The 17,270-nt window shown below is 37.4% G+C and overlaps 1 protein-coding gene across 11 annotated transcripts in view; it reads left to right on the forward strand.

Annotated features, from left to right (window-relative positions):
• NUBPL (NUBP iron-sulfur cluster assembly factor, mitochondrial) overlaps positions 1–17,270 on the forward strand; it is a 290,038-nt gene that overhangs the window by 105,316 nt on the left and 167,452 nt on the right. For 6 of the 11 annotated variants that reach the window (XM_522815.7, XM_009427629.4, XM_054666450.2 and 3 more), the window contains 2 exons: positions 6,723–6,762; positions 6,852–6,942. The exons of 1 other annotated variant lie outside the window; for it this stretch is intronic. In XM_522815.7, the coding sequence (XP_522815.2) occupies positions 6,723–6,762; positions 6,852–6,942 (131 nt within the window). Of the gene's footprint in view, positions 1–6,722; positions 6,763–6,851; positions 6,943–14,400; positions 14,432–17,270 lie in introns of all 11 variants that reach the window. 4 more of the 11 variants (XM_016925967.3, XM_063792829.1, XM_063792828.1 and 1 more) reach the window with 2 other exon arrangements.

Below are 17,270 nucleotides of genomic sequence, written 5' to 3' on the forward strand. Positions count from 1 at the left end.
CATAGTGTCATTGGTCTTTATATTTTGGTATGTTTTTGCAGTGGCTGGTACTGGTTTTTCCTTTCCATATTTAGTGCTTCCTTCAGGAGCTCTTGTACAGCAGGCCTGGTGGTGACAAAATCCCTCAGCATTTGCTTGTCTCTAAAGGTGTTTATTTCTCCTTCACTTATGAAGCTTAGTTTGGCCGTATATGAAATTCTGGGTTGAAAATTCTTTTCTTTAAGAATGTTGAATGTTGGCCCCCACTCTCTTCTGGCTTGTAGGGTTTCTGTAGAGAGATCTACTGTTAGTCTGCTGGGCTTCCCTTTGTAGGTAATCTGACCTTTCTCTCTGGCTGCCCTTAATATTTTTTCCTTCATTTCAACCTTGGTGAATCTGATGATTATGTGTCTTGCGGTTACTCTTTTCGAGGATTATCTTAGTAGTGTTTGTATTTCCTGAATTTGAATGTTGGCCTGTCTTGCTAGATTGGGGAAGTTCTCCTGGATGATATCCTGAAGAGTGTTTTCCAGCTTGGTTACATTCTCCTCATCACTTTCAGGTACACCAATCAATCGTAGGTTTGGTCTTTTCACATAGTCCCATATTTCTTGGAGGCTTTGTCCTTTCCTTATCATTCTTTTTTCTGTAATCTTGTCTTCAAGCTTTATTTCATTAAGTTGATCTTCAATCTCTGATATCCTTTCTTCCGCTTGATCAGTTCGACTATTGGTACTTGTGTATGCTTCATGAAGTTCTCGTGCTGTGTTTTTCAGCACCATCAGGTCATTTATCTTCTTCTCTAAACTGGTTATTCTAGTTAGCCCTTCCTGTAACCTTTTATCAAGGTTCTTAGCTTCCTTCCATTGGGTTAGAACATGCTCCTTTAGCTCAAAGGAGTTTGTTATTATTACCCACCTTCTGCCTACTTCTGTCAATTCGTCATACTCTTCTCTGTTCAGTTTTGTGCACTTGCTGGAGAGGAGTTGTGATTATTTGGAGGAGAAGAGGCATTCTGGTTTTTGGAATTTTCTGCATTTTTGCGCTGGGTTTTCCTCATCTTTGTGGATTTATCTACCTTTGATCTTTGATGCTGATGACCTTTGGATAGGTTTTTTGCATGGGTGTGCTTTTTGTTAATGTTGATGTTGTTGCTTTCTGTTTGTTAGTTTTCCTTCTAACAGTCAGGCCCCTCTTCTGCAGGTCTGCTGGAGTTTGCTGGAGGTCCACTCCAGACCCTGTTTGCCTGGGTATCACCAGCAGAGGCTGCAGAACAGCAAAGATTGCTGCCTGTTCCTTCCTCTGGAAGCTTCGTCCTAGAGGGGCACCCACCAGATGCCAGCTGGAGCTGTCCTGTATGAGGTGTCTGTCAACTCCTGCTGGGAGGTGTCTCCCAGTCACGAGGCACAGGTGTCAGGGACCCACTTGAGGAGGCAGTCTGTCTCTTAGCAGAGCTCGAATGCAGTGCTAGGAGATCCCCTGCTCTCTTCAGAGTTGGCAGGCAGGAATGTTTAAGTCAGCTGAAGCTGCGTCCACAGCTGCCCCTTCCCCCAGGTGCTCTGTCCCAGGGAGATGGGGGTTTTATCTTTACGCCCCTGACTGGGGCTGCTGCCTTTCTTTCAGAGATTCCCTGCCCAGTGAGGAGGAATCTAGAGAGGCAGTCTGCCCACAGCTGCTTTGCTGCACTGTGGTGGGTTTCACCCAGTCTGAACTTCCTGGTGGCTTCCTTAATACGGTGAGGGGAAAACCACCTACTCTAGCCTCAGTATTGGTTGACGCCCCTCTCCGCGCCAAGCTCTATTGTCCCAGGTTGACTTCAGACTGCCGTGCTTGCAACAAGAATTTCAAGCCAGTGGATCTTAGCTTGCCGGGCTCTGTAGGGGTGGGACTCACTAAGACCACTTGGCTCCCTGGGTTCAGCCCCTTTTCAGGGGAGTGAACGGTTCTGTCACACTGGGGTTCCAGGTGCCATTGGGGTATGAAAAAAACACTCCTGCAGCTAGCTCAGTGTCTGCCCAAGCAGCTGCCCAGTTTTGTGCTTGAAACCCAGGGCGCTGGTGGTGTAGGCACTTGAGGGAATCTCCTGGTCTGCAGGTTGCAAAAACCGTAGGAAAAGCCTAGTAGCTGAGCCGGATGGCACAGTCCCTCAGGGCTTCCCTTGGCTAAGGGAGGGAGGTCCCCAGCCCCTTGCACTTCCCAGGTGAGGTGACACCCCACGCTGCTTCTGCCTACCCTCAGTGGGCTGCCCTCACTGTCTAACCAGTTCCGGTGAGATGAACTGGGTATCTCAGTTGGAAATGCAGAAATCTCCTGCCTTCTGCATTGGTCTTGCTGGGAGCTGCAGACCAGAACTGTTCCTATTTTCCCATCTTGCCCTGCTCCTTATTTATTAAATTTTAAAATGATTTTATTTATTTTATTTTTAGAGATGGGGTCTCACTATGTTACTCAGGCTGGACTCAAACTCCTGGGCTCAATTGACTCTCGAACTTCAGCCTCCTGAGTAGCCAAGACTACAGGCATGCACCACTGTGCCTGGCTTTATTTTTATTTTTAATTGACACATAATTGCATATATTTATGGGACACAATTTGATGTGTCAGTATATGTATTGCATTGTATCATAATTAAATCAGGGTAATGAGCAGATTAATCACTTCAAACATTATTTCCTTGTTGTGGGAACATTTAAAATATTGTAAGCTATTTTGAGATACACAATACCTTATTGTTAATGCATGTAGTATTTGAATTTCTGTGTCTGGTTTATTTCACTTAATGTCCTCAAGGCTTATTTATGTTTGTGAAAATGACAGAATTTCCTTCCTTTTCTTTTCTTTTTTTTTTAAACTTTTATTTTATGTTTGTGAGTACATATGAAGGTTTGTTACTTAGCTTAAACACATGTCACAGGGGTTTGTTGTACATATTTCATTTCCCAGATATTAAACCTAGTACTCAATAGTTATATTTTTTCCTCTCTTCCTCCTCCGAGTTTCCCGTCAAGTAGACCCCACTGTCTGTTGTTTCCTTCTTTGTGTCCCTAAGTTCTTATCATTTAGTTCCCACTTGTAAGTGAGAACACTTGATATTTGGGTTTCTGTTCCTGCATTAGTTTGCTAAGGATAATGGCCTCCAGCTCTATCCATCTTCCTGCAAAAGACATGATCTTGTTTTTTTTTTTGTTTTTGTTTTTTTTTTTTTTTTTTTTTTTTACGGCTGCCTAGTATTCCATGGTGCATATGTACCACATTTTCTTTAACCAGTCTGTCATTGATGGGTATTTAGGTTGATTTAATGTCTTTGGTATTGTGAATAGTGCTGCAGTGAACATTTGTGTGCATGTGTCTTTATGGTAGAATGATTTATATTCCTCTGGGTATATGCCCAGTAATGGGATTGCTGGGTTGCGTGGTAATTCTGTGTTTAGCTCTTTGAGGAATTGCCATATGCTTTCCAGAATGGTTGAGCTAATTTACACCTCCATCACCAGTGTGTAGGTGTTGCCTTTTCCCCGTAACATTGCCAACATCTGTTATTTTTTGATATTTTAATAATAGCCATTCTGACTGGTGTGAGTTGGTATCTCATTGTGGTCTTTATTTGCATTTCTCTCATGATCGGTGATATTGATCTTTTTTTCATATGTGTTTTGGCTGCATGTATGTCTTCTTTTGAGAAGTGTCTGTTCATGTCCTTTGCCCACTTTTAATGGGGTTGTTTTTCTCTTGTAAATTTAACTTCCTTATAGAGGCTTGATATCGGACCTTTGTCAGATGTATGGTTTACGCATATTTTCTACCATTTTATAGGTTGTCTGTTTACTCTGTTGATAGTTCCTTTTGCTGTGCAGAATCTCTTAAGTTTAATTAGATCCCACTTGTCAATTTTTGCTTTTGTTGTGATTGCTTTTGCTTTCTTTGTCATGAAATCTTTGCCCATTCCTATGTCCAGGATGGTAATACCTAGGTTGTCTTCCAGGATTTTTATAGTTTTGGCTTTTACATTTAAGTCTTTAATCCATCTTGAGTTGATTTTTGTATATGGTGTAAGAAAGGGGTCCAGCTTCAATTTCTACTTATGACTAGCCAGTTATCCCAGCACCATTTATGGAATAGAGAATCCTTTCCCCATTGCTTGTTTTTGTCAGCTTTATTGAAGATCAGATGGTTGTAGTTGTGTGGCCTTATTTCTGGGTGCTTTATTCTGTTCCATTGGTCCATGTGCCTGTTTTTGTACCAGTACCATGCTGTTTTGGTTACTGTAGCCCTGTAGTATAGTTTGAAGTTGGGTACCATGATTCCTCCAGCTTTGTTTTTCTTGCTTTGGATTACCTTGGCTGTTTGGGCTATTTTTTGGTTGCTTATGAATTTTAAAATAGTTTTTTCTAGTTCTGTGAAGAATGTCATTGGTAGATTGATAGGAATAGCATTGAATCTGTAAATTGCCTTGGGGAGTATAGCCATTTTAATGTTATTGATTCTTCCTATCCATGTGCATGGGATGTTTCTCTATTTATTTGTCTCATCTCTGTGTTCTTTGAGCAGTGTTTTGTAATTCTCATTGTAGAGATTTTTCACCTCCCTAGTTAGTTAGATTTCATTCTTTTTAATGGATGAATAGTATTCTTTTGTGTCTATACACCAAATTTTCTTTATCCGTTCATCTAATGTTGGGCATTTAGGTTGATTTCATATCTTGACTATTGCGAATAGTGCTGCAGTAAACATAGGAGTGCAGATATCTCTTTGACATACTGATATCACGTTAAGCAAATATTAGCAGACCAAATTCAGCATTCTATAAAATAACTGCATTATAATTAAATTGGGTTTAATCCAGGAAAGCAAGTTTGTTTCCAAATTAGGAAAAATCTCTTAGTGTAACTCACTGTTTTAGCAGATCAGAGGTGAAAAAGCATGTGATAATTCAGATTCTTTAATCTGTATTCATATGGTAATTGAAGAAAATGGCCAAAAATATTGCCAACCGTGATAGTGAAAGGTTATAATTGGATGCTTTGGAAAGAATTGAGAAAATCACATAGAAGAAAAATAGTGCTTTCAAATTAGGTATGGGGAGATTGAACTAGTTAGTTTAGCCAGAAATTAAAGAAGGAAACTATAAACATACACTCATTGAGTATTCCTTTAATGAAGGACCACGGCTTTTTCTTTGAGTAGGGATTCAATGAATGGAATATGGCAGAGGATTTCTTATATAATCCATGCATATATGCTTTACACAGTTTTCAGTCTCATTCTCTTGACAGAGGGGAAAAACCCTGAAGAACATATCTTGAAATCTGAAAACAGGATACTCCTAGGTTTTATGACTTTGTCCTAGACTTTTTGCCCAATACTTGTCCAAATCATATTTTTTATGGTAGAGAAGTAGGATATGAAAGCAAGAGTGAGTGGGAAGGTGATTGCATAGATAGTTTGATAAAACAAGTTATATTTTATTGTAATCATTTGTTGACTATATAAAGGATTTTTTTACTTCACTATAAGCAATAGATTGCTTTTCTCTACAGATTAATGCAATTTTTCATCTCAGATTTCAAAATTGAGTTTTTCTACTTTTGTGGATTTTTATACTTTTTAAGCTAAGTAAAGGAACAAATAAGTAGTAACACTCCAGTGTAGGAAGGACTGATTAGATATGTGTGTGTGTGTGCATGCAAATATACACATACATGTATGCACATATTAGATTAGCATATATATAATTTATATGTTTATGTATCTTTGTATATGAATAAAATTGGTGGACAAAATTAGTTATTGAGGCTATTTTTTAGAAACATTTTAAAATTGTAGTTGAGTTGTTTTATTGAGGTTATTTTTTTTTTTTTTTTGAGACAGAGTCTTGTTCTGTCACCCAGCTGGAGTGCAGTGGCACAATGTGGGCTCACTGCAACCTCTGCCTCCCAGGTCCAAGCGATTCTTTCATGTTAGCCTCCTGAATAGCTGGGACTATAGGCATGCACCACCATGCCCAGCTAATTTTTGTATTTTTAGTAGAGACAGCATTTTACCATGTTGGCCAGGCTGGTCTAGAACTCCTGACCTCAAGTAATCCACCCACCTTGGCCTCCCACTGTGCCTGGTATTGAGGCTGTTTTTTAGAAACATATTTAAAATTGTATTTGAAGTATTTCTTAATACAATTATGTCCCAACTATTTATCAATGTTGTGTCTATTGGAAATAGTAGTAGTATGCTTGGTATAATGTTTAAACTGTTGCAAATTGAGTTATATTTAGTTGAAAGTTAAATTGCACAATATGAGTAGCCTATTTGTATTTCCAGTTTGGTATTCTTTGATCCTGGAAGGATGGACGGGCAAAGGGAAGATGTTAGTCAAGTAGTGCGAAGTTTCAGTTAGACAGGGGGAATAAGTTCTAGTGATCTGTTGCGCAGCATGGTGACTATTGTTAACAATCATTTTTTGTATATTTCAACATTGTTAAAAGAGTAGACTTTAAATGTTTTTACTGCAAAGAAAGAATATGTGAGGTGATGTGGAATGCTAATTAGCATGGTTTATTATTTATTTACTTATTATTATTCTACCACAATGTAGACATGTATCATAACATTACGTTGTACCCCGTAAACATATGCAATTTTTGTTAATTAAAAAAATTTTTTAAAAAGATGAAAAAAAAACCCAATTCAGAATGTTTATGTATTGTGTTTTATTGTTCTAAAAGAGAGGATTTTTTTTTTTTTTCCAGGCAACCTAATGAGGCCTCTCTTGAATTATGGTATTGCTTGGTGAGCATATATATATTTTTAATGTTACTTTTCAGAATAATGTTGATTAATTTATACAAATTAGTTGTATTTTTATGTTACTATTGCAGTATGTCTATGGGCTTTCTGGTTGAAGAAAGTGAACCAGTAGTTTGGAGAGGCCTTATGGTAATGTCGGCCATTGAGAAATTGTTGAGGCAGGTAAGAATATTGCTTTAAATATCATTTTATCATTGGCAAAGCTGTGGTTAATACATTTGCTGATAGGAGAATTGTTAAAATTTGCATTCAGGAATCAGTTGATGGGATGAATGTATAATGCGTAATATGGCACCTAATGAGTTAATGTGGTGCCAAGACCAAACTTCACTGTTAACATGATTTAATCTTTCCCATTGCTTGTGAGTACTAAAAATTCTATTGTCTTACTTAATACTGTTTTCTTGCTTTGACTGTGTCTGCAGTAAGAAGACCAAATCTATTTTTATAAGTTATCTTCCTCTTTAGATTTGTGATTAATCTCATTGTGGTCAATATTGAGTTATAAGGGCAGTGTAGAAATTCTACAGATGTAGAAAAAAATTATATAAACCAATGTACTTGTGATTTAAAATTGCTCCAGAAAAAAGTAGAATTTTGTTTTGAGTATATATGGTTATATATTTGCATGTGTAATATCTGTCCAATCAACTTTAATTTAGCCTTAAGAAAAGAAGAGAACATTTGATTGGATAATCTAAAAATATCAATTGGGCTATATGTTATTTATAGTTAGCTTGGAATAAGTTTTATTTTTTTCTCAGTAGATGTGAGTTTGTAATTGTCTTCTAGGTAAAAGTTAAAAGTAATTTGCATTTACTTCATCAACTTATAACAGTTACCTTTTATTTGTTCAGATTCTACTTTGGGTCAGGCACCATGCAATAGGTTGATAATTCTAATGGTAGATACTCCTATATTCATTTTCAGGTATACAATTAAGTAGATGAAATCTGTCTTGAACTCTGAAACTCTTCTTTTTTTCACTATAACATCTTGCCTTTCTACCACTTTTGCTGCTTGAATTGTGATAAATGTGCTGTTTGATTTTTGGTCCTAGTCATTTAAGTCTCTTGGTTTCATTTTCTCCTCTTTTACTGTCAGATCCCCTAGTTAGTGATTTCATTTAAAATCCCCAAACCACCCCATCCCCACCAATTCCTTTGTGACCTTGACCTTTATTTGTCTTGATTAACCCACCCTCTGTTTTCTCTACTTCTAAATACTATCAGAGAATATAGAATAGTTGTGTTAATTGCCTGCATTATATATTTTTGATTTTTGAATTTAGCTACCTTCACAACACTTCAGTCATCAGATTTTACATGTTGTTATTCTCAAAAAATATTCAGGGAATTTGGTAGTCTAGCAGAGGTCCAAATGAAGATTTGGCAAAAACAAGCTCTCTGACACATAAATTGTATAAAAGTTACAGTTTATTGGTTAGGTGTGGTGGCTCACGCCTGTAATCCCAGCACTTTGGGAGGCCAAGATGGGCGGATCACGAGGTCAGGAGATCAAGACCATCCTGGCTAACACGGTGAAACCCCATCTCTACTAAAAATACAAAAAAATTAGCCCTGCTTGGTGGCGGGTGCCTGTAGTCCCAGCTACTCGGGAGGCTGAGGCAGGAGAATGGCGTGAACCCGGGAGGCGGAGCTTGCAGTGAGCCGAGATCGTGCCACTGCACTCCAGCCTGGGTGACAGAGCAAGAAAAAAAAAAAAAAAGTTACAGTTTATTTTGAGAAGCATGGTGGATACATTTTCAGCAAACATACTATAGAATATCAGGATAAAGATGGGGTAAGAAAATGGATTCATATTTTTTTGGGATGCTTTGAGGTTACCTAGAGTATATCTATCTTACAGTCTTTCGTGAAGTCACTTTCATGTGTGCATTTTATTGGGAGCTGAAAAGCTGGTATTTTAGGCCTACACTGGGACTAATGCAGATCATCAGAGCTAAGGAGTGTTTTCACTTTTGTTTTGGTTTAGAAACCAAACCATTATTTGGTAAATTTAACATCCTTAATGAAAATTCAGTAGCTAGATAGAAATTTTGTACCTGATTCATTGGCTCATTTTAAACAATTGAATATAACATATATACAGAAGAATGTACAAATCATGGGTATAATTAGATAAATTATCCCAAAGTTGAAACACCTATATAATCATCATTTAGAACAAGATAACTAGAACAAAACCAGTGATCCAGAACATCCTCTCATGTTCCCTCCTAGTACCCATTTATGGGGAGAAGAAAAATACTGTGGTCATTCTGATATCCTGAACTAGAAGTCTGGTTTAAAGTTGTTTTGTTTTTTTCTTTTTCTCCCTGACAATACTTTGTTGAGCTAAAATTATGCATACAATGAGATGCATAGATTTTCAGTATATAATTCAGTGATTTTTGATAAATATATATACCTATGTAATCATAACCCAATCAAACTAAATAGCATTTCCATCCTCCAAGAGAGTTTCCTTGGGTCCCCTTCTGTTTCATCCCATACCCATAGACAATCATTGTGATTTCTGTCACCGTAGTGAGTTTTACATGTTTTTAAATTTCAAATGAATAGGATTATACAGGATGTAGCTTTTTTTTTTTTTGAGACAGAATTTCGCTCTTGTTGCCCAGGCTGGAGTGCAATAGTGCCATCTCGGCTCACTGCAACCTCCGCCTCCCAGGTTTAAGCAATTCTCCTGCCTCAGCCTTCTGAGTAGCTGGGACTACAAGGCATGCGCCACCACGCCTGGCTAATTTTGTATTTTTAGTAGGGACGGGGTTTCTCCATGTTGGTCAGGCTGGTCTTGAACTCCCAACTTCAGGTGATCTGCCCGTCTCGGCCTCCCAAAGTGCTGGGATTACAGGCGTGAGCCACTGCAACCGTCCAGGATGTAGCTTTTTTTTTTTATATGGTTTCACTTAGCCTAAGGCTTTTGAAATTCATGTTTATTGTTGCATATAATAGTAGTTGGGTCTTCTTTATTGCTAAGTAGGATTCCATTGTATGAATATAATAAAATGTTTTTTTTTTCTGTTGATGAATATTTGGGTGGTCTCCAGTTTTGGGCTGTTGTGAATAATACCTCTATAATACTTTTACAGTTGTTCAGAAGTTTTCCAGTTGCTTCACATTTGTGTTAACATTTGGTGTTGTCAGTCTCGTTACTTTTAACCATTCTAATAGATATAAAATGTATCTTGTTATGGTTTTAATTTGTGTTTCCCTGATGATCAATAATATTGAGCCCTTTTCCACATGTGTATTAGATCTCATATTTTCTTTTGTGACATGTCTGTTCAAGTCTTCTACTCATTTTTTATTTTTTATTTCTTATTTTTATTTATTTATTTTTTTTTTTAGTAATTGAGTTGTAGGAATTTGCACGTATTTTGGCCATGAGTCCATTGTCAGGTAATAGATATTGGGAGTATTTATCCCAGTCTGTAGCTTGTCTTTTTATGCTGGAGTTTGAATTTTAATGAATTCCAATTTCTTATCTTTTTTATGCTTAGTGCTTTTTGTATCCTCTTTAAGAAATCTTTGCCTGTTTACCCCAAGGTTATAATGATAAGAATGTATTTATTTCTTTTTCTTTTTTAAAATTCTTAATTTAAAAATTTTATGGGTATATAGTAGATTAGTATATTTATGGGGTACATGAGATGTTTTGATACAGGCAGGCACTGAGTAATAATTGCATCAGGGTAAATGGGGTATTCATCCCCTCAAGCATTTATCCTTTGTGTTTCAAACAATTGAATTATACTCTTTTAGCTATTTTAAAATGTACCATCAAATTATTTTTTACTATAACTACAGTCACCGTGTTGTGCTAGCAAATATTAGGTTTTATTCATTCTTTCTGTTTGTTTGTACCCATCAGCCATCCCCATTCCCTCCACCCCCACCACCCTTCACATCCTCAGGTAACCATCTTTCTATGCTCTATCTCCATGAGTTCGGTTGTTTTAATTTTTAGGTACCACAGATAAGTGAGAACATGTGATGTTTATCTTTCTATGTCTGGCTTATTTCAGATATTTGAGAGGACTTGAGTGTTGTGATCTAAGTTGTATCTGCTTTAGGGGGCACCCCAAACCTAGTAATGCTGGGTTCTTGCAGACGTGCAGAGGTACTGCCTTGATGGTCTTGGACAAGATGTGGGTGAATTCTCTGGATTACCATTCAGAGGCTCTTGTTCTCTTCCCTTACTTTCTCCCAAACAAACAGAATCTCTGTCTGTTCTGAGCTACCTAAAGTTGGGGATAGGGTGACACAAGCACCCCTGTGTCCTCTACCACTGTGACTGTGCTAGTCAGACCTGAAGCCTGCACAGCACTGGGTCTTGTCCTGCTGTTACCACTATCCGGCTACTGACTATGTTTGCTCAAGGCCCTGTAGCTGTACGATCAGCAGGTGGCAAAGCGAGACAGGCTTGTGTCCTTTCCTCAGGGCAGTGAGTTCTCCCAGACCCCAGGTGGGTCCAGAGATCCCATCTGGGAGCCACAGACTGGAGTCAGAAACCTTAGAAGTCTACCTGGTGTTCTGTTATACTGCTGCTGAGTTGGCAGTCAAAGCATGAGGTGCAGTTCTTCCCATTCTTTCCTCCTCTTTCCACAGGCAGAGGAGCCTCACTCTGTGGCCACCAGCACTACAGACCCACAGGGCATACTTCTAGGCTTCCACTGATGTTCACTTAAGGCCCCAGGGCTCTTCAGTCAGCTCGTGGTGAAGGTTGTCAGGCCTGAGACTCACTCTTCAGGGCAGTGGGCTCCCCTCTGGCCCAGAGCAGGTCCAGAAATGCCATCCAGGAGCCAAGGGACCTAGGACCCCACATGGTGCTCCACCCCACTGTGGCTGAGCTGGCACCTAAGGTGCCAGGCAAAGTCTCCTTTACTTTTCCCTTTGCTTTTATCAAGTAGATGAAGTCTGTCATTGTAGCTACCATAGCGGGGAATGTGCTGTATCTTACCTTCAGCCAGCACATCTCAGAGTCTCACCCAAAGGACCGTGGCATAGTTCCCAGGCATTGCTGCTGGTTGTTCATGGCCCAGAGGCCCTTTATTCAGCAGTTGTTGGTCCTGCCATGACTGGGTCCTTCTCTTCAAGGTATCGGGTTACCTTCTGGCCCAGGGTGTGTCTAGGAATGTCGTCCATGAGCCTGGAGTGGGGTCCTCACAGGTCTGCTCTGTGCCCTGTCCTACTGTGGCTAAGCTGGTATCCAAGATGCAAGACAAAGTTCTCTTTGTTCTTCCCTCTCCTGTCCTGAAGTGAAGAAAGGGTCTCTTGTGAAGCCACGACCTGTGCAGCCTGGGGTTGGGGGAGTGTTGGTGCATGCACTCCATTAGCTGCCCTGGCTGGTGTCTTAGTAGGTTGTGTGCTTCCCTGGACCACTGGCTCTGAGCGCAGCTCAGCTCTAGGACTCGCCTAGGAGCTGCAGTCCTTGTAGCCTAGACTCCCTTTGAAGTTTATTTAGAATCCCAGAGCACTCCAGCTCGTGGTGTTGAGGCTTGCTGGAACTCAGGTTCCGACCTCTGGGATGAGCGATTCCCCTCTGGTTAGGGCCAGTCCAAATGCTTCCTCTGTGTGCAGGCATCGGGTAGGTGCAGCCTGGTTCTGCTTTTTGCTGTGATGGGGCAGCACAAAGTTCAGTGCAAAGTCTCACAGTTGCTGCATTCTCCCTCCCCAAGCACACAGATTCTCTGTGCCACACAGCTCTTGGGTGATGGGGAAGGGTGGAGACCACAATTCAAGACTGTCTTTCCTGACCTTTTCAGTGTGTCTTTCAGTAATATAAAATTGAAACCAGGTATTCTGAGTGCTTGTCTGATTTTTGGTTCTTATGTAGGTTTTGTGTATGTGTGTAGAGAGTTGTTAAATTTGGTTTTCCTTCGTTGGGGGCGGGGGGCAATTTTTGCAGCCTTCTATTCCACCATCTTGCTTTGCTCTCTCTCTCTTATGTTCTCAAAGCTTTATAGTTCTGTCTTGTACATCTTGAATAAATTTTTATGTGTGAAATAAGGGTCAAGGTTTATAATTTTTTATAGTTTATACAGTTATGTTAGCATCATTTGTTTGAAAGACTTCCCTTTCCCTGAATTTATTTATAGATTAGATAAAAATCAGTTAACCGTATGTGTATCATCTATTCTGGATACTCAGTTGTGCTCCATTAATCTGTTTGTTTAATCCTTACTGTAAAACCACATTGTCTTGATTATTATAGCTTTATAGAAGGCTTAAAATTAGGAAACGTGCATTTTCCAACTGTGTTTTTTCAATTGTTTTGGCTGCTCTAGTTTCTTTTACTTTTCTATGTATTTTAGATTCAATTTGTGCAGAAAAGCATGTTGATACTTTTATTAGGATGATATTCAATATACAGAACAATTTTGGATGAATTGAGATTCTGACAACATTGAGTCTTCTAATCTGTGACCTTTTCCTACATTTTGTTAGAGCTTCTTTAATTTCTTGGAGTAATATTTTGTAGTTTTTAGCATATAGGTCTTCTTTTGTTAGATATATCTTTTATGTAATTTATATTTTTTGATCATCTTGTAAATGGAATTGTTATTTAAGTATTGAATTTCAAATTGTTTGTTGCTAGTGTACAGAAACATATACTACTGATTTTTGTACATTAACCTTGAATCCTGTGACTTTGCCAAATTTTAATAATCTAGTAGTTGTTTAGTAACTGTATTAGTATCTTGTGTGTACATTTATGTTGTCTGCAAATAAAACAGCTTAATTTCTTCCTTTTCAATCCATTCCTTAAATTTGATTTTCTGGTATTCTTATTGCCCTTACTTACTGCCAGTATAATGTTGAACACAGAATTAGAAGAGACATCCTGGCCTTTATCCTGATTTTGGTGGGGAAGAACATTAAGTATTTTGTTGCTATGAAAGATGATAGCTGTAGCATGCCCTCTCTCAGGTTAGGAAGTTCCTTCCTGTTTCCTTGTGTCTTGAAAGTTTTTATTGTTAATCATAAATGTTGAATTTTTTCAAATGCTTTTCCCTCACCACTTATTGAAATGATCATATACTTTTTCTCCTTTATTCTTTTTAATTTGGTTATTTATTCTGACTGATTTTCTGATGTTAATGTTTTCTTGATCATATTTTAATTACAATGAGTAATACTGTAATTATAGTTGTCCCTCAGTATCTGTGGGGGATTGGTTCCAGGAACTGTATAGGTACCAAAATCCATGAAGGCTCAAGTCTCTTACATAAAGTGGTGAATGTGGTATTCGCATACAATCTACACACAGCCACCCTTTAAATAATCGCTGTATTACTTATAATAACTAATACGGTGTAAATAGTTATTATACTGAATTGTTTAGAGAATAATGACAAGATAAGTCTGTACATATTCAGTACAGATGTAACCATCCATTTTTTTTTCTGAATATTTTTGATCTGCAGTTGGTTGAATTCATGAATGTGGAACCCATGGATATGGTGGGCCAACTGTACTTTTACTACATTGCTGGATTGAATTTGCTAGTGCAGATATTTTGTTAGACTTTTGCAATAGTGTTTGTGAATAATATTGGTTTGTAATTTATTTTTCTTGTAATATTTTTTTCAAGTGTTACATGAGAGTTAGCCTGGCCTCAAAAAGTAAGTTGGAAAGTACTTTCCTCTTCTGTTTTGTGAAATATCTTGTGTAAAAAATTTATTAGCTTTGGTTTAAATGTTGGTATTTGAAGGAATTTATCGGTGAAACCCAGGCTTGGCGTGCTTTGTTTTGTTTTGGGTTGGGAGAACATTTTTGATGACTAATTCTGTTCAGATTTTAAATTTTATCTTGTTTTAATTATGTTAAATTGTGTTTTATAGGAATTTGTTTCTTTTACTTTAATTGTATAATGTACACATGAAATTTGTTCATAATATTTTCTTATGTTTTTAAATGGATATGGGATGTAGCAGTGTTCCCTCCTTATTTCTAATGTTAGTAATTTGTTTATTTTTCTCTTTTATTCTTGATTGTTCTTGCCAGATGTTTATAAACTTTACTGGTTTTTTCAAAAAAACCGACTTTTCACCCTTAGACGTTTTTCTGTCATATGTTTGTTTCTTATTTCATTGTTTCTGCTTTTATCATTATTATTTCCTTCCTTTCATTTATATCAGGCTAATATACCCTTCTTTTTCTAGCTCTTAAGGTAGGCAGTTAAATAATTGATTTAAATTTTTTTTTAAATACAAGCGTTAAGGCTATAAATTTCTCTCTTAGGCGTTGCTTAAACTTTCACAAATTCTGATACGTTGGTGTTTTCATTGTCATTCAGTTAAAAGTAGTTTCTAATTTCCTTCTTTTGCCTACAAATATTTTTGGTATGTTGTTTAATATCTGAACATTGGAAGATCCTCTTAATAACTTAATGGCATTGATTTCTACTGTAATTTTGTTTTGGCTAGAGAATACACTCTGTAATATTTCAGTGTTAAAATGTTTTGAGATTTTCTTTTTGTGGACCAGCACCAGCATGCGATCCATCTTTGTGAATATTTCATACGCTTTTGGAACGACTGCATTTTTAAATTATTTTGGTTAATGTTCTTTAAATATGATTTAGGTCAGGTTGGTTGACAGAGTTGTTCACTTTTTTTGTAACTTTATTGATTTGTTTGTCTAGTTACTGTATAAATTAATGAGAGAGGAGTGTTAACATCTCCAGGTATGATTGTATATTTGCCCATTTCTCTCTCTATTTCAATTTTTACTTAATATATTTTGGAGTTCTGTTATACTCTCATATGTTTTGAATTGTTATGTATTCGTGGTGAATTTGCCCTTTTGTTGTTATGAAATACTCCTCTATATCTCTGGTAAATTCTTCATATTGAAGTCTACTTTATCTGATACTAATATAGCCACATTTGCTTTTTTTATGCATATAATTTCATGGAATGTTTTAATTCTTTTACTTTTAACCTTCTATTTCATTATATTTAAAGTGAGTCTCTTGATTTCAACATTTAGTTGTATCTTACTGTTTTATCCAGTTTGATAATCTTTGCCTTTTAATTGGAATGCTTAGTTTATTTACATTTAGTATAATTATTAATGGTTGGGTTTCAGTCTACCATTTTGATTTTTTCCTCATATGTTTCATCTGTTTTTTTCTTTTTTCTTATGTTCTTTGAATAAATGAAATATTTCTTGAATTCCATTTAAATTCTCCATTAGCTCCTTAGCTATCTATCCCTCTTGGTATTATTATTCTATGACTGCTTTAGGGATTATAATATGTTTTCTTATCACAGTCTTCTTAAAGAAAAGTTAATATTGTGCTATTTAATATGAAGTTAAGAATGCTGTGTCTCAGTCCATTTAGTGTTGCTATAAAGGAATACCTGAGGCTGGGTAATTTATAAAGAAAAGAGGTTTATTTGGCTCATAGTTCTACAGACTGTACAAGAAGCATGGCACCAACATCTGCTTCTGGTGAAGGTTTCAGGCTGCTCCCACTCATGGTGGAAGGCAAAGGAGAGCCAGTATATGCAGAGATCACATGACAAGAGAGAGGAAGTGAGGCGGGGAGGAGGTGCTAGGTTCCTTTTTTTTTTTTTTTTTGACAACGAGCTCTTGTAGAAACTAATAGAGTGAGAACTCTCATTACTTTAAGGATGGCACCAAGCTGTTTATGAGGGATCCTCTTCCATGACCCAAGAACCTCCCACTAGATTCCACCTCCAACATTGGAGATACAATTTCAACATGAGGTTTAGAGAGACATCTATCCAAACTATAGCAACCTGTAACAATACAGTACCATTCACCATCTCCTGTATTTTATTGTGATATATTTTAACTATACATCCATTATAAATCTCACATACAGTGCTATAAAACTTATTTAGTCATCTTTTAAGCTAGTTAATAAAACAATCTTTTTTTTTTTTTTTTCTTTTTTTGTGAGACAGGGTCTCACTCTGTCACTAGGCTGTAGCTCAGTGGCATAATCTAGGCTCACTGCAACTTCCGCCTCCTTGGTTCAAGCAGTTCTCCTGCCTCAGCCTCCCAAGTAGCTGGGATTACAGGCCACCATATCCAGCTAATTTTTGTATTTTTAGTAGAGACGGAGTTTCACCATGTTGGCTAGGATGGTCTCGATCTCCTGACCTCGTGATCCGCCCACCTCAGCCTCCCAAAGTGCTGGGATTACAGGCATGAGCCACTGCGCCCGGCCGCCAAAACAATCTTTTTTGTTTACCTACACACTTGCTATTTCAGTACTTTTCAATTTTTCTTTAGATCTGAGTTTAATCTGGTACTGTTTTTCTTTATCTTAAAAATCTTCCTTTCGTTTTTTTTTTATGGTGTGGGTCTGCTGGTGATGAATTTTCTCAACTTTTATTTATTGGAAATGTCTTTATTTTTCTCTCCTTATTTTCACTGCATATAGAATTTTGAGTTGACATTTTAAATTCAAGTCTTAAATGATGTTCC

Source organism: Pan troglodytes, chromosome 15, assembly GCF_028858775.2.
Source record: "Pan troglodytes isolate AG18354 chromosome 15, NHGRI_mPanTro3-v2.0_pri, whole genome shotgun sequence".
NCBI lineage: Eukaryota > Metazoa > Chordata > Mammalia > Primates > Hominidae > Pan > Pan troglodytes.